The following is a 26,230-nucleotide window of genomic DNA, read 5'->3' as shown; positions in this document are numbered from 1 at the left end:
TCTCATCCCATTGTAATCTGCTTTGTTTAAACACAAAACACTAGTGTTTGATTTTACCTTCTCACCCTCCATCTGTATTTTAAATTCCACCATATTGTGATCGCTCCTTCCGAGAGGATCCCTAACTATGAGATCATTAATCAATCCTGTCTCATTACACAGGACCAGGTCTAGGACCGCTTGTTCCCTCGTAAGTTCCATTACATACTGTTCTAGGAAACTATCGCGGATGCATTCTATAAACTCAAGGCTGCCTTGACCGATGTGGTTAAACCAATCGACATTTAGATTAAAATCCCCCATGATAACTGCTGTACCATTTCTACATGCGTCAGTTATTTCTTTGTTTATTGCCTGCCCCACTATAATGTTACTATTTGGTGGCCTATAGACTACTCCTATCAGTGACTTTTTCGCCTTACTGTTCCTGATTTCCACCCAAATGGATTCAACCTTGTCCTCCATAGCACCGATGTCATCCCTTACTATTGCCCGGATGTCATTCTTAAATAACAGAGCTACACCACCTCCCTTACCATCCACTCTGTCCTTCCGAAAGGTTTGATACCCTCGGATATTTAACTCCCAGTCGTGACCATCCTTTAACCATGTTTCAGTAATGGCCACTAAATCATAGTCATTCACGATGATTTGCGCCATCAACTCATTTACCTTATTCCGAATACTACGAGCATTCAGGTAAAGTATACTTATGCTGGCTTTTATGCCTCTGTTTTGAATCTTAACACCTCGATCAGTAACCTCTCCTAAGTTATATTTCCTCTTAACTTTTCTCCTAATTTTCCTTGTCGTTGAACCCATATCTTCATGTAACAACCCGCTGCGTCGCTTACCATTTATGTTTTTACTTCCCGTTGTATTCCTTTTAGTATTACTGGGCCTATTCACTGAGCTCCCCATAGTCACTGTACCTTGTACTGTCGCCCTTTTTGATTTTTGACTATGGCTTCTCTGCCTTCCACTTTCCCCCTTACTGCCTTTTGTTTCTGTCCCTGTTTTACTACCTTCTGACTTCCTGCATCGGTTCTCATCCTCCTGCCACATTAGTTTCAACCCTCCCCAACAGCTCTAGCTTGTTCATGCTTTATAATTCTACTAAGTGCTCAACATTACCATAAAGCCACAGAAAAGGTGTGGCACAAAACCAGGCTATTCAGTCTATCTTGTCCATCACCCGGTCTTTAGCCGTGCAGGTTATGGCACTTCATGTGCCGATCAAGGTATCTTTTAAATGAATTGAGTGTTTCTGCCTCAACCAGCAATCTGGGCAGTGAATTCCAAACACCTACCATTCTCTGGGTGAAAGGGTTTTTCCTAATATCCCCTCTAATTTTTCTACCAAACACCCAGTGCAGAACTTGCTGGGAGGATTGATTGCATCAGGCCCAGAGTTGGGACTGGTTTTATCCCCTGCCTTAACAAGCCCCAGGTGGTTGGCCTCTGCCGCTTACCTAGAGAGCCCGTATTCCAAGAGCCCCACAGGGAGATCAATGATTGTTTCCCCATGGTCCTTGTGGGGTCATAACAGTTCCTCTCTCCATAATTTTTTCTTTGTCTGTGACCTTTGTTTTCAAAGACATTTAATGCAACTTCATTCTTGGTGGGGAGAATACATTTAACACTGTCTTTTTAAGGAATGCAGGCTTCAGAGCTCTACTTCTATGTTGTTTGAAAAGATGTACTGTAAAAAAAGTGGGCCTGAGTTTTGCATTGAAACATTGAAGTTCAATGATTTAAATGTTTGCCATGACAATGGTTGACAAAGACAATTTGTAGTTCACTAAGGGCTGAATTTAATGCTGCGGTAGTCACCCCGTCAACTGGCTGGATAGCCTGGTAACCCTGTCATTTCTGCAACCCTGATGTGATTAATAATAATAATCAATATTCTTTAATAGTGTCACAAGTAGGCTTACATTAATGAACTTACTGTAAAAATCCCCTGGTTGCCACACACTGCGACACCTGTTTGGGTACACTGACAAACAATTCAGACTGTCCAATTCACCTAACAAGCATGCCTTTCGGGATTGTGGGAGGAAACCGGAGCACCCGGAAGAAACCCACACAGAACGTGCACTATCCTCACCGACTGTGACCCAAGCCGGGAATTGAACGCAGTTCCCTGCCGCTGTGAAGCAACCATTGTGCTACCGTGTTGCCCAAATCTTTGTCAGTCTTTGTAACATCAGTCACATCTTAACTGTATGCTGTTGTTGTTCTTGGGCTTTTGGAGGCAAAAGTTCTGTCTCTAAGATCTTCCGGTGAATCAGAGGCCTGCAATTCTTCAGTGACAGTGGCACCACTGGGAGCAGTGGCCACTACTGGTACAGCAGTAGGCCTGAGATCAGGCACATTCACTGGAGGTCATAGATCATAGAATTTACAGTGCAGAAGGAGGCCATTCGGCCCATCGAGTCTGCACCGGCTCGTGGAAAGAGCACCCCACCCAAGGTCAACACCTCCACCTTATCCCCATAACCCAGTAACCCCACCCAACACTAAGGGCAATTTTGGACACGAAGGGCAATTTATCATGGCCAATCCACCTAACCTGCACATCTTTGGACAGGAATAGAGGTAAGTGCGGTTGTCTCACCAGGGCCAGTCAGCCAGACCCCAGCAAGGGCACCTCTTGAGTCCTCAGGCAGGTTGCTAAGGCATACGTTGTGGTCTTGCCATATGGCATGGGCTCTTGGAAATGGCAACTTTGGGGTCGCCAGTGATTTTCTGCTCGATTGATGGGGGTCACTGCCATAGCCATTAAATACCAGAGCTGGTGGAAGGAGACCCTTTAGTAGTCAGTAATGGGCCACTTAAGAGTCTCAATTAATCTAGGAGTGCAAAGATCGAGCCCGACCTCCGCTGCTCCTGCCTTAATCAGGGTGGTCGAGGGAGCAGAGACCGAGGAAACCAACAGCTCTCCACTGCTGTATCTACCTGGTCAATTAAGTGAAACCCTCCGCCACTCTGCTACCAGGGAATGAAATTCTGGCTATAGTTGCTATAGTGAGAAATACAAATATTTGATATAAATTATTTTAAATTTATATTGTTTATACTCATGAGTGATGTCTTCGACTGTGAAGTTATATTTACTGCAAATTCTTATTTTGGAATAGAATAATTGTGTTCTTTTGTTGAAAAATATTCAATAGTGCACCATGATTGATTGCTTCCACCTTTTACACCTTCCGAGGTTTTCATTTTGTGGTTGAATTTATTTGTTTTTCTGTTCCCCAGTTGGGTAGGAAGCTTTGGACATGAAGGTTTGAACCAGCTGCTGGATATCCTGGAGAAATTACTCAATAAGAAGCAGTAAGTGCAGTTCCTAATGCTGCTTTTCAAGTTGTCCAATCATCTACTTATTGAAATGTTGTTGAATTAAAATAAAAGTTTTGTTTATCTTCATGATAGTCAAGAAAAAAATGACCGCAAGTGCCAACATAAAGTGATCCAGTGTTTGAGGGCATTCATGAACAACAAGGTAACTTAATTATTTAACAGTGATTTTGCTGTGACGTTTGATCTTATTTCAGATTTGCTGTATGTTTTCCACAAATACATAGCAATTTAAAAATGTTTTCATAATTTGCCACTTTTTCTTTACAAGCTTCTATACGGGTGCGATACACTCGACCTGCTATAGCCAACACAATCTGGATCACACCCACGCTGGGCGTGATCCAGATAAGTATATTTAAATGAGTCATGAGGCTCATTTAAATATGCGCATCTGTTTGAGGTCTCCGTCTGCTGGCTCCCGGTAGTCACCGGCCGCACTGGCCAGGCTTCATGCTGGCGCGAATTCGTACTGGTCTCCAAAAACGGAGACCAGATATGATGGCCACGCTGGGGGACTCTGAGGCCATTGGAGCCCCCGGATGCTTGAGAGCAGGGCAGTGCCATCCTGGCACCTAGGCAGTGCCCAATGCCTAGAAGGATGAATGAGTGTAAGGTTGGGGTCTCCTTCATACCTTGGGGGTGGGGTCACGTGGACTTTTAGTGATGGGGTGAGGTTGCTCCCCCAGGGCTGGCTGTGTTGCCCATGTCTGCTAGAGGTCAAGATGTCCGTGGGTGGGAGGTGTGGGGGACCTTTAACCTCACTTTGAGGTTTGGGCATCCTTGAGAAACTCCCCAACCTTCAAAAACATGTAAGTGTGGGTGAATACCTATCCGGATCACGGCCAAACATATTGAATAGACAATCTAACCTTTTGCAATTTATTTATTCTTTTGCCCAATTGTGAAAATATATCCATGCATATGCAACGTTAGCAGACACATTGAGCTGCAACTAATGGACTTCAGCAAGCTTTTATAACTGCTTTAGAAAATAAAAGCAAATGTATTTATTTAGTATTGATTGCAAATTACTCAGTAAACCTGAAAAAGTAATTTTGTGACTAATATGCAATAAATCTGCCACCTCACTAATTTTAGTATGGATTGGAAAGAATCTTGGGGGAAGAACGAAGTATATTCTTGCTGGCCAGAGCTATTGATCCAAAACAGCCTAATATGATGACAGATGCAATCAAGCTTCTCTCAGCAATTTGTATTGTTGGAGAAGAAAATATGTAAGTTGCAATGTGTGTCTTTTGTTGCTTCTTTTGAGTGAGGTTCACAGCAGTCAACATTATTACATATAACGTTTGAAAAGATAACACTTATTAATTACACCAGGAACCTAATTATTTATAGTTTACCTGATGATGTTTATTTTTAATTGGGATGCATTTTCAAATGAACATATAACGTGCTCTGTTTATTGAAGGACATAATTTTACTTGCCCTTAATTGGGCTTGTTTATAATATTTTGCCATTATGTAAGGACAAAGAAAGAAAATATAACATATGATCCCATGGTGATGCACTTCTTAATATTGATTTTTCCTCCATTAGATTAATTTAAAGTCGATGCTCATCCTCTCTGTTTTAAATTACAATTATGTTTACTGTCACATCAATGTATTATTTGTGTTTTAAGCATGTGTTTGCAATTTAAATCCATCAGTCACTATTAGTATTCAACAGTGTTTTCTTTAGTATGTCTCGAATCATAGAAATTTACAACAGGATGGAGGCCATTCAGCCCATTGTGCATCGACGAGTAGCTATCCAGTTTTTGGTCTGAAACCTTGTGGGCTATGACACTTCCATGTGCATATTCAAGTATTTTTGAATGCTATGAGCGTTTCCGTCTCTCACCCTCTGGGTCTCTCTGCTAAGGGGAATAGTTCCTTCCTATGCCCCTCATAATTTTAATCACCTCAATCACATCCCCCCTCAGCTTTCTTTGCACCAAGGAAAACAACTCCAACCTAGCCAGTCTCTCTTCATAGCTGAAACGCTCCAACCCAGGCAACATCATAGTGAATGAATTTCCTGTGCACCCTATCTTGTGCAATCACATTCTTCCTATAGTGTAGCGACCAGAACTGTACCCAATGCTCCAGCGGTGGCCTACTCAGCATTTTATACAGCTCCATCACAACCTCCCTGCTGTTATACTCTATGCCTCTGTTAATAAAAGCAAGTATCCCATATGCCGCCTTAACCACCTCATCTACCTGTCCTGCTGATTTCAGGTATCTATGGACATGCACCAAAGTCTCTCTGTTCCTCTGTACTTCTAGGGTCCTCCGATTCATTGTATATTCTCATGTCCATCCTCCCAAAATGCATTACCTCGCATTTGTCAGGGTTAAATTACATTTGCCACTGTTCTGCCCATCCAACCAGCCCATCTATATTGTTCTGTAATCATAGGTTTTCATCCTCCATATTTACCGCATCAATTTTGTGCAATCTGCAATTTTACAGACCATACCCCCTCCATTCACGTCGAGATCATTAATGTACACTACAAACAGCAAGGAACCCAACACCGATCCCTGCGGAACACCGCTGGATACAGGCTTCCAGTCACAAAAACAACCTTCCGCCTTCACCCTCTGTGTCCTGTCACTGATCAAATTTTGGATTCAATTTGCTTATTGCCTTGGATCCGATGGGCCCCTAGTTTCTTGACCAGTCTTCCATGCCAAAGGCCATAATGAAGTCCATGTAGACTACATCAAGTTCACTATCCTAGTCATGTCCTCAAAATTCAATCAAATTAAGACATGGTCTCCCTTTGACAAAGCCATGCTCACTATCCTTGATTCATCCTTGCCTCCCCAAGTGGGGATTAATTCTGCCCCTTGGACTTTTTTACAATAGTTTCCCTACCACTCACTGGCCTATAGTTTCCTGGCTTTCCCCTACTTCCCTTCTTAATCATAGCACTACCTTAGCTGTCCTCCAGTCCTCTGTCACCTCTCCTGTGGCCAGAGAAGTTTTGAAAATTATTGTCAGAACCTTTGCAATCTCCACCCATGCCTCTCACAGCAGCCTGGGATACATCTTATCTGGGCCTAGGGATTTATCCACTTTTAAGCCTACGAAAACCGTTAATACCTCCTCCCTCTCAATGTAAGTTCAAGTACATCACAGTCCCCCTCCCTGATCTCGATACCTACATCATCCTCACAGTGAACGCAGGTGCAAAGTGCCCATTTGAAACCTCCCCTTTGTCTTCTGGCTCCACACACAGACCGTCATGTTGATCCCTAATGGGCCCTACTTTTTCCCTGGTCATCCTCTTGCTCTTTAAAAAAAAAAAAAATGTATTTTATTACAAACATCAAAACAGGTTATGGCGGATAAACACCCCGGGAAATATACTTCCCAACACTCAACTATACAATCTGTACAGATTTTTCCTCTTTTTCACCCCCCCCCTCCCCCACGACGAGCAGTCCCTCAAACACCATGACAAACATCCCTCACCTTTCCTCAAACCCGCTTGAAGAGCCCCTTAACTTATACTTTATCTTTTCTAATCGCAGGAAGTCGTACAGGTCACCCAATCGAGCCACTACCCCCGGTGGTGATGCCGACTGCCACTCCAGCAAAATTCGCCGCCGTGCAATCAGAGAGGCGAAGGGCAAGACATTGGCCTTCCTCCTCTCCATGAGCTCCGGCCCATTAAGAGCTCTTGCTCTTAATATACTTATAAAGCACCTTTGGATTTTCCTTTATTTTACCTGCCAATGTTCTTTTTTTTATGCCCCCCTTTGCTTTCCTAACTTTTTAAAGTAACTCCCTGCACGCTATACTCCTCCGAAGCGTCCACTGTTTTGAGCCCTTGGTATCTGCCATAAGCCTGTCATTTTTTCCTTGTCCAACCCTGGATATCCCTTGACATCCAGGGTACCCTGAACTTGTTGCTCCAACCCTTTACATGCTACTCAGTGCTCTATTTCCTTATTGACTGAAACCCACTGCTCTGCAGATTTTCCTACAAGTAGCTGCTCTCAGTCAACTTTAGCCAGATCTAAATACTGGCCAAGATTCCAGCCAAAAGGCTAGAAGACTGCATGCCAGAGGTGGTCGCAGAAGACCAGACGGGCTTTGTCAAAGGTAGACAGCTTACCTCCAACATCAGGCGCCTGCTGAACGTGATAATGACCCCCTCCTGGGAGAGAACACCAGAGGTGATCGTCTCCCTAGACGCAGAAAAGGCCTTCGACAGAGTCGAATGGAAATACCTCATAGAGGTACTGGAGCGTTTCGGGCTTGGAACAAGATTCACCTCCTGGGTAAAACTCCGTTACAACGCTCCCATGGCGAGCGTACGGACAAACAACACCAACTCCCGATACTTCCAGCAGCACAGGGGCACCAGACAAGGATGCCCACTGTCCCCGCTGCTGTTCGCTCTTGCGATCGATCCACTAGCAATTGCCCTCAGAGGGGCAAAAAGCTGGAGGGGGATCCGAAGGGGCGGCAGAGAGCACAGGAGTCTCACGCCATGCAGATGACTTGCCCCTCTACATCTCGGATGCACAAAGCAGCATGGACGGAATCATCGCGCTCCTGAAAGAGTTTGGAGCCTTCTCGGGCTACAAACTCAACATGAGCAAAAGCGAGACCTTCCCGGTACACCCACAGGTAGGTGGGGCAGCACTAACGGGACTGCCGTTTAAACAAGCCCGACTCAAATTCCGCTACCTGGGGATCCTATTAGCCCACGACTGGAAAGGGATCCACAAATGGAACCTCACCAGTCTGACAGAGGAAGTAAAAAAGGACCTGCAAAGATGGAACACACTCCCACTCTCCCTGGCGGGGAGAGTACAGTCGATCAAAATGAACGTGCTGCCCAGGTACCTCTTCCTCCGCAGAGCCATCCCGATCTACATCCCCAAGGCCTTTTTCCAAGCAGTAGACAAACTAATCATGGCGTTCGTATGGGGGGGGGGGGTGGCGGAGGAAGAATGCTAGGCTCACAAAGAAGGTCTTACAAAAAACAAAATCAAGGGGAGGGCTAGCCCTCCCAAACCTACAATTCTACCACTGGGCGGCGACGACCGAGCGAGTAAGGAGATGGATCAAGAAGCCAGAGGCCGAGTAGGTGCGCGCGGAGGAGGCCTCCTGTAAGGGGATCTCCCTCCGTGCCCTAGCCACGCGGCACTCCCACACTCCAGCAGCCCGGTGGTGATAGCCACCCTCCAGTCCTGGAACCAGCTACGGCAGCAATTTGGCCTGACCAAAATGTCAGACAAAGCTCCCATCTGTAACAACCATAGGTTCACACCAGCACTGACTGACGCCACCTTCAAAAGGTGGAGACAGGACGAGGGGACACTGACAGTCAGGGACCTATACACCGATGGCAGGGTTGCGACACTGGACAAACTGACGGAGAAATTCCAGCTGACCAGGGGGAACGAGCTAAGGTACCTGCAGCTTAGAAACTTCCTACGAAAGGAGACAAGGACTTACCCACAACCGCCACGACAGACATTACTGGAAGAGTTACTGGACGCAAGCATATTAGAGAGAGGAAACTGCAGCGACATGTACGACCGACTGGTAGAAGGGGCCAACACCGTACTGGACGCAACAAGGAGGAAATGGGAGGAGGACCTGGGGATCGAGATAGGGTGGGGACTCTGGAGCGAAGCACCGCATAGGGTCAACTCCACCTCCACCTGCGCAAGGCTCAGCCTGACGCAACTAAAAGTGGTACATAGAGCCCACTTAACAAGAACCCTTTATGAGTAGGTTCTTCCCGGAGGTGGAGGATAGATGTGAGCGGTGCCAAGGAGGCCCGGCCAACCACGCCCACATATTCTGGTCTTGCCCCCGACTTGTGGAGTACTGGACTGCCTTCTTCGAGGTAATGTCCAAAGTGGTGGGGGTGAGGGTGGAGCCATGCCCGAAAGTGGCGGTCTTCGGGGTTTCAGACCAGCCAGATCTATTCCTGGGGTGGAGGACGGACGCCCTTGCCTTTGCCTCCCTGATCGCCCGCTGTCGAATCCTGTTCGGCTGGCGGTCAGCAGCACCTCCTAAAGCTGCAGACTAGCTGTCCGACCTCTCGGAATCCCTCCAAATGGAGAAAATTAAATTTGCTATCCGTGGGTCAGACGATGGCTTCCACAGAACGTGGGAGCCATTTACCCGATTGTTCCGGGACTTGTTTGTGGCCAACAAACAAGCAGAAGAATAGACAGGTAGCCTACCCCCAATTCAGATCCTTTGGGCGTAATTTAATGAAAAAAGGAGTTGGGTTGTGGGCAAGTTTAACAAGGTTTTTCCTGGCCTTGTTGGGCTGGAAAAGACCCCACAATTGAATGAGACTCTATTTTTTCAGGCGTTGGCGGGGGAGCGCAACTGGCGCTCCGATCTCTTGATCCCCCAACACAACCCCTCGATTCCACCCAATGCACTGACTCTGATAGAGGGGGGGGGGGGGTCTTCGAGCCCCGCGCACCCCAGCTCATCCGTACAGAGCATCCTGGTGCAGGCAGAATGCCACTCGAGCACCCTGTCAGTGCCAGATTGGCAGCACCCAGGTGGCAGTGCCATGGTCCCCGGGTGGCATCAACAGTGACAGCGTGCCACCCTGCCAAGAAGTCGACCACCCGGGCACCACCGATCGCCTTGGAATCCCCCCCCCCCCCCCCCCCCCCCCCCCAAGTACCCTTTTATGGAGACCAGTGCCAAACGGTGCCTGGCTGGGGTTTCCTTGATGAGGCTGTTGGATCCTGAGGGCTGGTTCGCTCTGGCAGAGATAAGTATGCAAATTTAGGACCTGCCCATTGTGGGGACGCACTTTATTTCCAGTCCGTCTTTGCCCCTTTCCAAACTATCTTAAATCTGACAGTTATGGTCAATGTCCCCAAAATATTCCCTCACTGAAACCTCCACCATTTGCCCGGCTTCATTCCCTAAAACTAGATCTAGCACCGCCCTCTCACATGTAGGGCTTTTTAACGTACTGGCATAAAAATATTTGCTGCTTGCTTTTAAGAATTCCGCCCCCTCTCAGCCTTTCACACATTGACCATCCCAGTTAATATTGGGGAAGTTGAAATCCCCTATTATTATTACCCTACTATTCTTACATTTTTCAGTGATTTGCCTACATATCTGCCCTTATATCTCTCCCTGACTGTTTGGGGGCCTATAGTACTCTCCCAACAGATAGATTGCCCCCTTTTGTTTCTAGGTTCTACCTATATGACCTCATTTGAGAAACCTTCTAAGATATTATCCCTCCTTACTGCAGTAATTGACTCCTTGATCAACATTGCAACACCACCTCCACTTTTACACCCCCTCCTCCCCCACCCCTGTCTTGCCTGAAGATTCTATACCTCAGAATATTGAGCTGCCAGTCCTGCCCCTCCCTCAAACATGCCTCTGTGATAACAATATCATTTCCCATGTGTTCATCAACACCCTCAATTTATCTGCCATACATGCAAGACTCCTTGCATTAAATAAATGCCATCCAGCCTTCCCATTCTATTCCTTTGTGACATTCCAATTTGTACAGGTCCCAACATCCCCAAAAATGAACCTAGTGATCCAGGAATCTAAACTCCTCCCTTCTACACCCATTCCTTCTCTGACTGCAGTTCTTGTTTTGTGGGGTGACCAAGTGTAAAAACCTGCTATCCATGTAACTCTCAGCCTCAAGTAAGCACCTCAGTGCCTCCAGCCAATGCTCAAGCTCCGAAACCCAGAGCTCAAGTTGGTCAAACCGGTGGCAGTTCCCGCACATGTGGCCATCCAGACTGCAAGGAGCATCTATGAATTCCCACATGCTGCAGGCAGTGCAACACGCAGGACTGACCACCCCTTAGTCTCTTTTGTTCCAGTGGAAACAATCCTGGATATCCAATCTTTCCTCATAACCAAATTTCTCCAGTCCAGGCAGCATCCTCCTAAATCTCCTCTGTATCATCTGTAGAGGAATCTCATCTTCTGCAGTCACCAGAGCTATATACAGTGCTCCAGCTGTGGCCTCATTAGTTTTTTTATATAGTTCAAGTATACCCTCCCAGCTCTTTTACTCCTTGATCAATGGAACAAATATCCCAGTTACTCTGTGGCTAAAGCAACAAATATCCCCATTAGCCTGAAGTAAATACCCCTATGCCTTCTTGACTACCCCATCTCCCTGTCCAGCCACCTTGAGAGACATGTGGATAGGCAACCAAGGGCCCCAGTTCCTTTATGCTTCTCATTAGCCTACTATTTATTGTGGATGCTTTCTTCATAGCCTTCCCCACATGTATTACCTCATTAAAATTTAATTAGTTTTGACTATTGGGTAGCTGATGTAGCATTGATGTGAGAGAAGGATGGCACGCAAATTAACCTATCTTGTTAGTGATACGTTTTGAATATCTGTAAGTGCAATTTTGTAAATTTCTATAAAGATGAAATTAATTTGGCAATCTTAGGTATAGACTTTATTAAATTGTACTCATTAAATCTCATACTATGTCTGCAGTGACAATATGTTAGCAAATAAAAAAAATAGCTTCTCAATACATGAAAAAAAATTTGACATGAAAACAAAAATGTTTGCAAGCATAGTTAGCATTTGAAAATCAAAAGTAAAAATATTCAACACAAGATGTCAACATTTTTCTATTCATTAATGCTAATGGATGTAAATTATTATTAATGTGTTATTAATTGGGTATTAATTATTTTAAGTAAGATTTGGATATGAACTGTAATCTGAAAATTGCAAGAAAAAATAAAATATATAATTAAAGGATGAGCAAGCTTGGCCCTTGCCCAAATGTCCTTAAACAAAACATCAGCATAAGTAACACACAATGCTTTGAAGGTTTAGAAATAATAGCCACATCATGTGAGAATAGGACCAGAAGCAGTAAGTGGAGTTTGGGCAAAAATAAATTTAGAATTGCTGTCAAGAAAAAGGCATCAAGCAAGTTCATAGTGGCAAAAATATTGGGGTTGTTTTAAAGTAAGATCAGATAATGTGATTAGAGAATTAATACACCTGAGGAATGTGCTTAATAGTCCTCTTGTCATTTCTATATTTTCTAGTATGTTTCTTTTGATCTTCAAATAGGAAAGGTTATTGCATGTTATCTACAAGATGAAAACCAACTGTTGTTGTTTGGGTTTAAAACATGTCCCATGAGGGTATTGCTCCCCTTTAATGGTTACTTTACACATGGCAAGAGCGAGCCAATACATCTCTGGTCCTCCCACTTTCATCACTTCCTTTTGCTGTATCATTAAAAATGATCTGTGTCAATTAAAAATTGCAGGTTACTATCTGAAGTTGTAAATTGATGATAGATTGAGAAGTTTATTTAATTACCCTATATAATATACATGTACTTTTGCACTCATTTCTTTTTGCATTTGACATGGTGTTGAATTTTCTTTTAGCCTTGAAAATGTTTTAGAAGCCATAACTACAGCAGGAGAACTAAGAAAGTGGGAAAGATTCTACCCCATTGTGGAAGGTCTGCATGACACCCCTGTTCAATTAAAGGTTTGTTAACAGTTGAGAATGCACTATTGGAATATAGCATACATTAATCTTGAATGTGAATTATTTGCTAAATAATGGATAAACACACTACTTTGAAGTAATCAATTTATCAATTCAGAACATTAAAGGAGAATTTTGCTGATCACAGTTGGTTCTTTGGTTAAGCGCTCCTGGAGCTAGGTGGTGGTTAGCAAAAAACTGAGCCACAATACCTGATTCTCCACCATTAATTTAAATGTTTCACTATTGCTTTGCTTTGATTTATGAACCGATTCATCTGTTTCCACATTTGGATATGGTGAATTTTCATAATGATGCACATCAGGTATACATTTACCTTGTTATAGCTGGGAAAAGTGTCGCCTGTGCAAGGATCCCCTTCCATTGCCTCCTCCTGATAGCAAAAGAGCCTCTTCCAGAGTTGTAGTGTGGTTTTTATGCTTTGAGAGACATCCCAGACTGATCTTCACAGCGTGACAATTACAAGATCTTTCAGTTAACTTGGCCATAATATTTTAAGTTAATAACCTCCAAGCTTTTTTGAATTGCTTTTATTTGGGGGTTACTTTTACCAGGTTCTCAACTAGATACCCCAATTTTCTACAATTTAAACTTTAATATCTAAAACTAAAAGTTACATTCTAAGACATGTGAATCATGAGCAAGATATTTGCAACAGCTTACGCAGAAGCTGCATTCTTGTTTATTGTTGACTTCTCTGAATCATACGAGAAAATGGGCCTTTCACTTAACATCCAGAAAATGTATGTCCTCCACCAATCAGCTGCCACAGCACAAACACAGCACCGTTGATTAAGATCAGTATTGAGATCCTGTACGATGTGGATTATTTTCCATGTCTTGGAAGCCTCTTCTCAATGAAGGCAGACATAGATGAAAAATTTCATCATCGCCTCTAAATATGCCAGAGCAGCTTTTGGCTGACTGAACAAAAGGATATTTGCAGACCAGAATCTTAAATCTGAGACTAATGTCATGGTTTATTAGGTAGCCGTGATCCCTGTGCTTTTATATGCTTCAGTGACTTGGGCAACTTCCGGCAGGCACCTCAAAGCACTTGAGAAGACCCCCAGTGGTGTCTCTGCATAATCCCACAAATCTGATGGCAAGAAAGATGGTCCAAAAGCAGTATCCTCTCCCTTGCTAACATGTCCAGCATCGAGCCAGAAATCAGTCAAAACCAGCTTTGCTGGGTGGGGCATGTCATTCATATGCCTGACACCGACTGGAATCCCAGAGTAACCGTTCTTCTCAAAGTACAGCCGTGGCATGAGCCTCCCAATGTGGCAGTGGAAATGCCTTGAGGGTGGTATCAGAGCATCCCTGAAAAGATCACACATCCTTACCGACTCATTGGAGTTTCTGGCTTGTGACCAGTCAAAATAGAGGAGGTTTATTCGGGAAGGCACCAAACATATCGAGATACTTCGTCGGGAACGTACAGAAGCAAAGTCTAAGTGTCGGAGAGAGCGCACAAGCCGCCAGAATAATGGCCGTCAGAATTATATCTGAATTTCCCATCTCTTTTCGTCTCACAGTAACTGACCAATGAGTTGAGCTCTGGACATGCATACTACCTCTTCAGTGTTAAACCAGTTCAAGGCAGATCCAGAAGTAAGATCTCATTTTTGCCACATAGAGCATTGAACTTTACTGGTCGGAGATCATTGCTTGTAATGACAGCTTTGCATTTCTTTACTATAAGGCAATTATGCCATTTTTCTTATTTTCCTAAGGAAAATTAATTAGCTTCATGTCATCAATCATAGAAGCCCTACAGAGTTAACGAGGCCATTTGGCCCATCGAGGCCTCACCAATTCCCTGAAAGAGCAGCCTACCTCGGCGCACTCCCCTGCCCTATCCCTGTAACCCCACCTAACTGTTGGACACTAAAGAGCAATTTAGCATGGCCAATCTACCTAACCTGCACATCTTTGGACTGAGGGAGGAAACCCATGCAGACGGGGAGAACGTGCAAACTATACACAGACAGTCACCGAAGATCTGAATCGGAAATGGGTCCTTGGAGCTGTGGGGCAGCAGTGCTAACCACCGTGCCACCCAAAATATATTCTATGATATTACATGATATTTGAATACGATGCTAAGTTCTTACTCCAATTTTTTTACTTGAATTTGTATGAGATGTGTTTGACACAGAAGACAAGATACTGAAATATTATTTGCCCATATTGTGCTTGTTTCAATCTTTATGCGGGTCATCTTTGCTTTCCGGGGCCAATGGCAAACATATTTCTCAACCTCGATAATGCTCTCTTTAATTTGATTACAGACTGGAACCTATTGTTGTGCAAATTGGGAAAGCAAAGAAATAGGGAATTCTATAATTTAGGAAAACAAATGGATGTTTCTGCAGCTGTAGAGGTGATTTCAGGATGACATGATGCTTCCCTGTTGCAGGGTTCAGGATATAATTTTATCTAAACAGCACTTTGACAGGGAAGATGAACAATCAGAGGTCCTGGTCCATATTGGTACCGAAGGTTTTGAAGGTAGTAGGACCTCAAAGATATTAATCTCTGGATTCCTCCCGATGCAGTACTCTAGTGAGTATTGTTGACTTGGTTACCCACAATGACCACACGAGTTAAACGTAATTCTATTTTATTCAATTAGAATGTTCTCAGAAGAACTAAAGGGTCGCGCACAGCTCCCGTGCCTGTGTCGTGCCTCTTCCGCTTGGACGGCGCGAGCCGGTTGCACCGTATTTCGTAGTTGAACCCGGTACCTGATTCCCTGTCGGGAGGGAAGCCGCGTACCCCCCGTTAAATCGATTTAATGCATCCAAGATGCTTCACTTTTGATCCTACATTAAACACACTACTTGAGTACTCAAAATCAGTAGTTTTCAAATTTGTTTTCCGGGGACCCATTTTTAACTACCGGCCAACCTTTGGAACCCACGCCGGCTGACCTTCCCGACCCACCGTTTTTATTTACTGCTTCAGAGCCTGCTTGGTCCTCATGATCTCACTTGCTTTGTCATTCAATGTTAAATTTCTTCAGCCAGAGGGTGGTGAATCTGTGGAACTCTTTGCCGCTCAAGGCTGTGGAGGTCAAATCACTGAGTGTCTTTAAGACAGAGATAGATAGGATTTAGATCAATAAGGGGATCAGGGGTTATGGGGAGAACGTAGGAGAATGGGGATGAGAAAAATATCAACCATGATTGAATGGCGGAGCAGACACGATGGGCTGAGTGGCCGAATTCTGCTCGTATGTCTTATGGTTACATTTCTTTATGGGTTGTTCATCAGAGATCCTGCCGTGTACTCTCCTGTGACGCTCTATCCAGCAGATTCACTTGTGAGATCTTGGCCTGTTTATGTCTCTGGTCTTCTCTTCCTTAATCGAAAAAGATCCATCTTCAGTTCTTCACATCGTCCTGTTGCTTGCTTGCTGGCAGCTCCAAAATGGTGGAAGCTCTCCTCAGTAATTTTGTAATTTTGCGCCCAGAGTACGTGATGGCAATGACCCGGGAGTGCAACCTGCTCTCTGCTGCCTAATCAATTTAAAAAAAATAATAAATTAAAAAAATAAAATAAAAAATAAAAACCCACAAAATTAGCTCCTGGGACAGCGCACTCACGTACAAAGGAGGTGGTCTACTCCGTTGGGCTCTGGTACTGCGCACTGCTACATCCAGCTGAGGGGCATGCATAAGCGAGATAATCGGCAATTTTGAAAGCCGGTCGCAGCTGTTGGACACTTCCTCCCACGATCGGGAACTCCGTGACCCTCCTGACACCTGCTGCGATCCACCCGCTGTTCACGACCTCGAGTTTGAAAACGACTGCATAATCAAAGACCCCCTCCCACCCGGCTTACTCACTCTTCCAACTTCTTCCATCGGGCAGGAGATACAGAAGTCTGAGAACACGCACGAACATATTCAAAAACAGCTTCTTCCCCGCTGTTACCAGACTCCTAAATGACCCTCTTATGGACTGACCTCATTAACACCTACACCCTGTATGATTCATCCGATGCCGGTGCTTATGTAGTTACATTTTATACCTTGTGTTGCCCTATTATGTATTTTCCTTTGTTCCCTTTTCTTCCCATGTACTTAATGATCTGTTGAGCTGCTCGCTGAAAAATACTTTTCACTGTACCTCGGTACACGTGACAATAAACAAATCCAATCCAATCTAGCCTCTTGGCATCGCTGATGCATCCCCCTGACTTGTCAATTACACAATTTCAACTAAAAGCTCTAATATTACCTGTAACTGGAAATGGCCAATGATGCACAATATCCAACGGGCGATCTTCCTTCAATCCCTTGGCTCAAAGTCTGTTGCTCTTGTGCAATGGTTGGTCTGCATAGTTGTCGCTGACGAGAGGCTTCAAACCGCTACTTTTATATACTTTCATCCAGTAACTAAAATATTCAAATGTGCCCGCCTCTAGTATGTCATACCTGGGGTTCATTAACTGTTTTCTTTGAGCAATTTAATTGCTTCAATTCCCTTGTGTGCCAGAAGATCTCCATCATGCACTTCAGACATATTACTCTCCACATGCTGTTCTCGGAGTGAAGTTTCAAAGTAGCTACTGTCATTGCTTATTTAGCCAAAGAGAATACAGGATATTGAAAAAGAAGGCTTACAAGCCATAGATTTTTGCACCTCGCTCAGGCATGCACCAAAACACACCTTCCCCATCTCTCATACCAGATGTGCCATTGACACATTATAAATATTTTGCCACGATATGAGACCTACCTGGAACCTTGCAGGGAGCAGTTAACGATTCTTAAACACAGAAATAAAAAAGGATACACAAAGTTTGTTATTTCTAAGGGGGTATTCTTCACCAATTGTGAGAAGCCATAGAGCTATTTCTCCAGACTTTCCATTATTACACCAAGGAGTCTCCCTTCAAAAAAGAGGAAGTAAGATGTACCGCAATAAGGATGAGTGCCGAATGCCCTTTCTGAATTCTAACCCCTCTCATTAAGGACTAAGCTACTCGCCCACCTCCCAACCGTGGTGCTACTTATATATTTATCATGATTAAAGCAAAGGAGACCATAAAACATATACTACCATGACAAACATATGGATAAGAAAAAGAAAAGACGGATATCTAACACACAGCTCTTGTACCATACAAGATGCACTACACACTCCTTAACTAGAAGGAGAATGCTGAGGGAGTTTTCCATTCAAAACAAATAGATGTCGCTGGTTTTCTTAACGATATAACACTCATTGTAGTGCTCAGTTACTAAATCATGCCTACCCGCATGATAAAATAATACAGAATCAGGAAGTAATTATAATGACAAGGGTTAGAATCCAGGATTCACTGCAAACTCAGATTATTGCTCCAAATTATTGTCTTCCACGGAGTTCACAAAGGACTTGGCCTTAGCTGGATTGTCGAACACCTTTAAGAGTTGTTGGCTATCACCCTCAGTGTAGCAGGATAGAGCAAGGCATGTTGCACTCGAATAGCCTTCATCGAAACATTTGCGCCTCTGTTGTGTCGCCACCGAGAAATCTTGGAGAAAAGAGACTTTCCTCCACCCAGCTCTGGTTTCCAGATGAAGAAAACATGGCAGCCAACTCTCAAAGAATTTAACTGGGAGCTTACCCTCAACTCTTTCTGGTATACTGACAACCCCAACATTTTTCCTCCGGCCTCGGTTTTCCAGATCAGATCGTACAGAAATTCTGACATGTGGGTTTTCCAAAGATTGCAAGCGGACCTCAACCAAAGAAGTTGCAATTCTATAGAATGAGCACTGAGATTCTGTGCTTATAAGCTTATGTTTTTCATAAATGACCTTAATAATATTAGCAGTCATCAGCTGTAATGCCTTTGAGAGTGCCGGATTGAGAGCTCGTTCAAGGATTAAGTTACCATGTTGAGGTTCAGCTCCACCTCAGTTGCTTCTGACTGCTCTCTTGTCGACGATTTTCTTAAAATGTCTCTGCATTTTGTCACCGACGTTTAGCCAGAAATTTCCCAAGGACGTAAAATGGAGTTTTCACTCCCAATTAAGTAAGTATGGGCTGCGTGATAATTGAGAGGATTAAAGAATGAGGAGCCAGAGCACACAGAAACGCAGCTATTCCCCCACTCATTAAGTGACCCCCCTGTAAGCACTAATTTAAAAAAAAAAACTTGTGTTGCATGTGTTAGTTGCCATCTATCCACCCAAGCACTGAAGCTGTTCATACTGCATGAAGAAATGGATGGGTTTGTATCTGAGGAGTTAGTGTGAAATCATCAGTGAACAGCACCATAATCGAGGGAAGTTTTAATGAAGAGGATCAAGATAGTTGGGCCTCGGACACAACCCTGGGGTTGAGATAAGAGATCACCAAGAAACACAACCACATTTCTTTGTGCTGGTTATGACTTCAGTCACTGGTAAGTTTTCCCTGATCTTAATTGAATAAGATTTACTCTGCTCCTTGGTGCCATGTTCAATCACTTTCATAGGAATGTAGGAACATGGGAATTAGGAGCAGAGGTAGGCAAATCAGCCCTTCCAGCCTGCTCAGCCATTCAATCAGATCATGGCTAATCTCTTCCTGGTCTCAAATCCACCTCCAAGCCTGTTCCCCATATCCTTTAACCCGTTTATTTATCAGCCCCGCCCGACTCTCTGGCGCTGCACAATGCGCTGACTCCACCCCATGCACTGACCCCACCTCAACACACTCTCAACCTCCCACACACTCACACCGTTGGATAAAATTGCTTTTTGTTGTTATTTCCTTTTTACTCATATTAAACTCTCTAAATAACATGATTAATTACCTGCACTTTTCTTTTCAATAATTCAAGATATAAATTTTTCATGAGAATTGGGTGCACATGCCTTCAGGCTACAAAATTAACTAGGCATCCAAACCTGCTGTGAAAAATGTGTTTATGGCATGCCTATATGTTTATTTGGCCTGTTAATGAATGAACAATCAGGGGCTTTGTTAATTAAGCCATAATGAGGAAAAGTGTGCTTGATTCACACCCTTTTACAATAAGGTTTGCAATTAGATGGCATTTGAATTTAAATTCCACCTGCTGCTGTGGTGGGACTTGAACCACTGTCCCCAGAGCCTCTGTCTGGATCTTTGATTACCGTTCAGTGAAGTTACTGGGATGCTGACCCGGGGTAGCTCCTGGATACAGTGGAGTCCTGTTCCCCCGAGGGTCCCGGAGTGTGAGCCACAAGGCAGCCAGTGCTGCCTGGAACGAGGTGGCGACAGCAGTCAGCTCGGGCAGTGTGTCCAGGAGAACTGGGCTCCAGTGTCGGAAGAAGGACAAGGACCTGCACCGTGTAGACACCAACGTTCCCCCCCCCCGCCAGGGGAGCATTCCCCCTCCTCCCTTCAGCATTCACTCCACCCACCCCTTCAACCGCCCCTCCACCCCAATCCTTCACACCTGCCCCAACAACTGGATAATGATGCCCTCTCTGTGTCCCCTCAAGAAAAGCTCACTCATAATCGGCAGGAGAGGGCCTAGACTGGCAGTGGTGTGCCAGACTTGAGAATCCTCACCTCCTTCGACGAGCGGGCCCTGGAGGTGACTGGTGTGGCCGAGGACAGGGTGGTCACCAGCGGAGGCTGGCGGATGCTGCAGAGGTGAGGCACAACCAGGCTCCACCTGGAGAACCTGTCAAATGTGATGAGTGATTGTCTTACTGACTGACCCATCCCACCCACTGACCACACGTCCATTCTCCCGCATGTCCTCCAGCCTCTCTCCTGACCCCGAGGAGAACACCTCTGAGGAGAGTTCTGAGGATGCAACTGTTATAGCCGTGGCACAGCTGTCATCCCCACCCTCCACCAGTGCAGTTACACACGCCTCGGTGGGAAATGTTAGTGGTCAGGCTTCTGGGACTCAATCTCGTGAGCATCACACTGCTGCTAATTTACATCTGGTGGAGGCAGGAACCCCCAGGCGAGACAGCAATTGGCGTTATGCTGATTCCCTGGACCCAGCTGGGTCCCAGCCTGATGCTGAGCCTCTGGAACAGAGTTACCCGGGGCTGATGGGGAAGATGGGGACCAACCTGGATGTTCAGAGGGAGATGTCAGCGTCATTCCAGCAGATCCATACACGATTGAAGGAGTCCCAGAGGCTACGGACAGAGGTGATGACGCCGGCAATGAGTGGCACCAAGGCCAACACTGCTAAGGTGGTGACCGCAGTGGAGAGTCTGGTGTACGACCACGGCACCATGAGTGAAGGTGTCCAAGGCGGCCCACAGTTGGTGGTAGCCATGGCTGAGGGTCTCGGCAGTATGTCTGCCTCAATGGGAGGCCGACCTTGATGGGGTTTTGCGGGACATGTCGCGCTCTCAGATGGGAAGGCGTTGTGGAGCTTTCCCAGTCGCAGATGGGCATGGCTGAGGCATTGCAGAGCATGGCCCGGTGACTGGGGGATGTGACCCAGTTACGAAGGAGCATCGCCGAGGGCGTCGACACGATGGTCCAGACTATGGGGAACCACCAGGGCTGGCAGAGCCGGATGATGCAAGGGAAGCTGGGGCTCGAACCAGCTGCCCCTCCGTCCCAAGGTGAACCCCAGGGCCTTATGGGCACCGATTGGGAGGAGGGGCATTGAGTGCCATGGAATGGCGATGGTGGCCACCAGCACTCCCGAGTTTCACCCCCCTGATGAGACCGCGTCTCGGGGTCAGCATGCGGGACACGGAGGCACAGCTGTGCATGTGCCGTCGGCAAGTAGCTGGGGCCCTTTGGTCCCAGAGCCCCTAGAGGACGACTGTCAGAGGCATCGAAGACCACGGGACGAGGTAAGCAGCTGCCTGCCTCCACCTCAGATGTGCATCCTGGGGACACACCTAGACCTAGTGGTAGAGCTAGGAGGGCTAGGCACATTGAACATCACTGAGGCCACCAGGGTAGGGGGATGGGGAGAGGGTAGGGTTGGGTGCTGGTCGGGACGGCACTATCGGGAATGGGGTATTGTACAGCACTTTAAACAAATCTTTGCACAAACGTTATGATGCCTCTGTCACTTTTTTCCGCAATGCGGGCCCTTTGCCTATCTCTCCAGGCAACACCTTCTCCTTGTGGCACCCAACCCCCGCCCCCCCCCCCCCCCCCCCCGGCCGTGGTCATGTCCTGGAGCTATGTTTCATCCCCAGGGTGTTCGGATATTATCTGCTGTGTGTGTGGTGTTGACGCCCACACAGTGTTAAGGCATCAAGGTTTGATCGGAATGCTAGGCAATGACTCCCACATGCTACATGGCCCGCCTAACCATAGAACCCACTTGGCATGTGTCATGTGCTCACTTAACCCCGATTGCCAATTCCCTATTAGCGATAGTCTTCAGCCGTGCAGTCAGAGGCCTCAACAGTCAGTGGGGGTTATGGTTGATCGGTGTGGCAAACGGGCAAGGACAGGCATTACCCCCGGAATGGGGTTAGGATCCAAGGGTTGATGTGGCGGTCCTACGAGTGAATTGGCCCCTAGCACCTCTTTCTTTCCCCCCCCACCCCCCACCACCACCACCGTCCTTGGTCGGCTCACCCCTGCAGAGGGTCCCCCGCTGAGCACTGGGGTGGCAAGCCTGTTAAGTTATGGGTTAAGAGACATTCCAATTAATTGTCTCATTTATGTTCAATACCCAATAATTGACACTGATATGTAAAGGGACTTCAGGTTGCCTTTGTGTCCGGTGATGTTGTTGCTAACTTTGGTTGGCTCTTAATTCGTTGCCCGTTGGGTAACACATATATTATACACAGTCAATCACTACTCATGCATAAAACTCTACTTACTAGACTATCTCTATCACTAAATGGCCTAGACTTAGCTTTGGAACTGGCCCACCAGGTCAGGGGAACAAATGGCCTTTCATTCGATTCTGAGTGCAGGATTCAAAAGCTGGCATGGATTGGTAGCTAGGAGCGCCTATCTCTTAGCGTGCGTTGACTGGAGACTTACTTGGTTGTTGCGGCAGCTAGGCAGGTCACTGTCAAGGGTTGGTTCGCGCTGCTGAGTGACCCTGCCAAGAAGAACCAATTTGAACTTGGGGGCTCTACTTTATAGCCCCCAGGGGCTTCACACCATTCGGGGCGGACCCCGTATCAGGTTCCAAGTGATTGGACTACGTTCTGATGACTTGGATCGATTTCTCCAATACTGGAGTTGTTCCCTGATCGCTGGGCGGTCCCTGAGTGTCCGTTGGCCTTCCTTTGTCTTGGCTCCTGCTGGCGCCGAGGAGTCTGGCTTGGCCTTATTCATCTTACATGTTTCAATTGTTCCCGGGGATCACTCATTAGTATGCAGATGGCTGTGAGTTTCAGTGCTGTCTGGGCTTCTGCAAGTTCTAATACACAGGAGACTTTGCACTTGCTAGTTTTTCCTGGCTTGGCTGAATTTCCCTGCATTCTTTGCAGATCTTCATTTTAAGTCAGGAAGTGGCCAACCCAGGTGGCTACAATGTGATGTTAGAGTTTTGTGCAGAGCCTGTTGAAGTAAATTAAACGTGTTTGTGGAAAAGGAGCAGAACTTTTTGACTCTTTATACAACAGCAGGTAAACGTCTAACAAATGGTAGCAGAGGATGATTGCTGTGCAAATGTGAAGGGTTGAAAGATAAAACTTTTCCAGACCAAACCAAGGAGTGAGTGAGAAGAAAAAAACCCAAAGATATATGGCTGAACCTGGGATAAAGATGGCTGGATATGATTAACCCCCCCCCCCCCACCCGCCTTATTTTCTGAAAGGGGATCATATGACCAATGGAGAAGTGCAGTAGTTATATGGACTAAGATAACTGCCTTGGGAAAGAGAAAACAAGGTATGGCATTGGCTCTTTCTCTACCTTATGACAGTAAAATCCAGAGCAAAGTGTTTTCTGAGCTGGAATTTGAAGAGTTAGACCCAGAAGAAGGTCTGCAGAATCTATTACGTTATATGGATAAGATTTAATAGAAGGATGACTTGTTAACTGCATATGAAGCATGGTTGGATTTTGATAGGTTCCGGAAAATAGGGTTCCGGAAGGGGCTGGTTTAGCACACTGGGCTAAATCGCTGGCTTTTAAAAAAGACCAAGGCAGGCCAGCAGCACGGTTCAATTCCCGTACCAGCCTCCCCGAACAGACGCCGGAATGTGGCGACTAGGGGCTTTTCACAGTAACTTCATTTGAAGCCTACTTGTGACAATAAGCGATTTTCATTTTCATTTCATTTCGTTTCATTTTATTTCATTTTCAAAATAGAGGATTTCTCCATGGAAGACTATATAATCGAATTTGGCTGACTATATAAAAGGCTGCAGAAACACAACCTGGAATTTCCACAGTCTGTGTTGGCCTTTAAATTACTTGACTGTGCTAGAGTGAGCAACATGGATAGGCTCCTGATTTTGACAGGTGTTCAGTTTGCGGATAAGAATACCTTATTCGATCAGATGACAGAAGCTTTAAAAAAGTTTCTGGGGCAACATTCGATTCCGATGGCTCTGATGACCCAAATAGGTCAGCCTGCAATAAAGCAGAATATGGAAGATACATTACAAACAGGATGGCAAAATCGTACGGCTACAAACCGGTTCCAAGACTATAGAAGGAGATCGGGACCCGGAAATTATGAAGACAGAAACCCAGTTAGAACCTACAACAGGAAGATGAACCCCAGAAATGCACGGGCATGATAAATCAATGTTTTCGATGTGACTCTCAATGCCATTCAACTGTCCAACACGTTATAATAGAGTTTTTGAAGCAACACATGACACGGAAGAGTCAGAAGAGGAAAAAGGTAGTGACCAGAAAGGAGGCATTGTCCAATTAACAAGCAGTTTTACGCTGGTAATGAGGGTGTTGGTTGCAGAATCCTTCAATTGTGCTGTATTAGAACATAGAACAGTACAGCACAGAACAGGCCCTTTGGCCCTCAATGTTGTGCCGAGCCTTGTTCGAAACCAAGATCAAGCTATCCCACTCCCTGTCATTCTGGTGTGCTCCATGTGCCTATCCAATAACCGCTTGAAAGTTCCTAAAGTGTCCGAATCCACGATCACAGCATGCAGCCCATTCCACACCCTAACCATTCTCTGAGTGAAGAACCTACCTCGGACATCCCTCCTATATCTCCCACCCTGAGCCTTATAGTTATGCCCCCTTGTAACAGCTACACCCACCTGAGAAAATAGTCTCTGAACGTCCACTCTATCTATCCCCCTCATCATCTTATAAACCTCTATTAAGTCGCCTCTCATCCTCCTCCTCTCCAAAGAGAAAAGCCCTAGCTCCCTCAACCTTTCCTCATAAGACCTATCCTGCAAACCAGGCAGTATCCTGATAAATCTCCTTTGCACTCTTTCCAATGCTTCTACATCCTTCCTATGGTGAGGTGACCAGAACTGTACACAATACTCCAAATGTGGTCTCACCAGGGTCATGTACAGTTGAAGCATAACCCCACGGCTCTTAAACTCAAGTCCCCTGTTAATAAACGCTAACACACTATAGGCCTTCTTCACGGCTCTGTCCACTTGAGTGGCAACCTTCAGAGATCCATGTGATCCAGACATGAACCCCAAGATCTCTCTGTTCCTCCACATTCCTCCGAACCCTGCCGTTGACCCTGTAATCCGCATTCAAATTTTTCCTACCAAAATGAATCACCTCGCACTTATCAGGGTTAAACCCCATCTGCCATTTTTCGGCCCAGCTCTGCATCCTATCAATAGAACATAGAACAGTACAGCACAGAACAGGCCCTTGCGGCCTTCGATGTTGTGCCGAGCATTGTCCAAAACCAAGATCAAGCTATCCCACTCCCTGTCATTCTGGTGTGCTCCATGTGCCTATCCAATAACTGCTTGAAAGTTCCTAAAGTGTCCGACTCCACCATCACAGCAGGCAGTCCAGTCCACACCCACACACTCTACACAAATGTCTCTTTGCAGCTTACAACAGCCCTCCACCTCATCCACTACTCCACCAATTTTGGTGTCATTAGCAAATTTGCTGGCCCGCCCTTCAGCCCCCTCCTCCAAGTTATTGATAAAAATCACAAATAGCAGAGGACCCAGCACTGATCCCTGTGGTACACCGCTGGTAACTGGTCTCCAGCCTGAAAATTTTCCATCCACCACCACCCTCTGTCTTCTATGTGATAGCCAGTTACTTGTCCAATTGGCCAAATTTCCCTCTATCCCACACCTCCTTACTTTCTTCATGAGCCGACCATGGGGAACCTTATCAAACGCCTTACTAAAATCCATGTATACGACATCAACTGCTCTACCTCCATCTACACACTTCGTTTCCTCCTC

General features: G+C 45.6%; 1 protein-coding gene across 1 annotated transcript in view; it reads left to right on the top strand.

Moving 5' to 3' along the window:
- LOC140391630 (protein diaphanous homolog 3-like) overlaps positions 1–26,230 on the top strand; it is an 837,607-nt gene that overhangs the window by 229,112 nt on the left and 582,265 nt on the right. The window contains exons 6-9 of the mRNA XM_072476316.1: positions 3,265–3,339; positions 3,439–3,508; positions 4,465–4,601; positions 12,797–12,902. Of these exons, the coding sequence (XP_072332417.1) occupies positions 3,265–3,339; positions 3,439–3,508; positions 4,465–4,601; positions 12,797–12,902 (388 nt within the window). The remainder of the gene's footprint in view (positions 1–3,264; positions 3,340–3,438; positions 3,509–4,464; positions 4,602–12,796; positions 12,903–26,230) is intronic.

Source organism: Scyliorhinus torazame, chromosome 15 (assembly GCF_047496885.1).
Source record: "Scyliorhinus torazame isolate Kashiwa2021f chromosome 15, sScyTor2.1, whole genome shotgun sequence".
Taxonomy (NCBI): Eukaryota; Metazoa; Chordata; class Chondrichthyes; order Carcharhiniformes; family Scyliorhinidae; genus Scyliorhinus; species Scyliorhinus torazame.
This window is presented reverse-complemented; position numbering and strand designations above follow the sequence as displayed.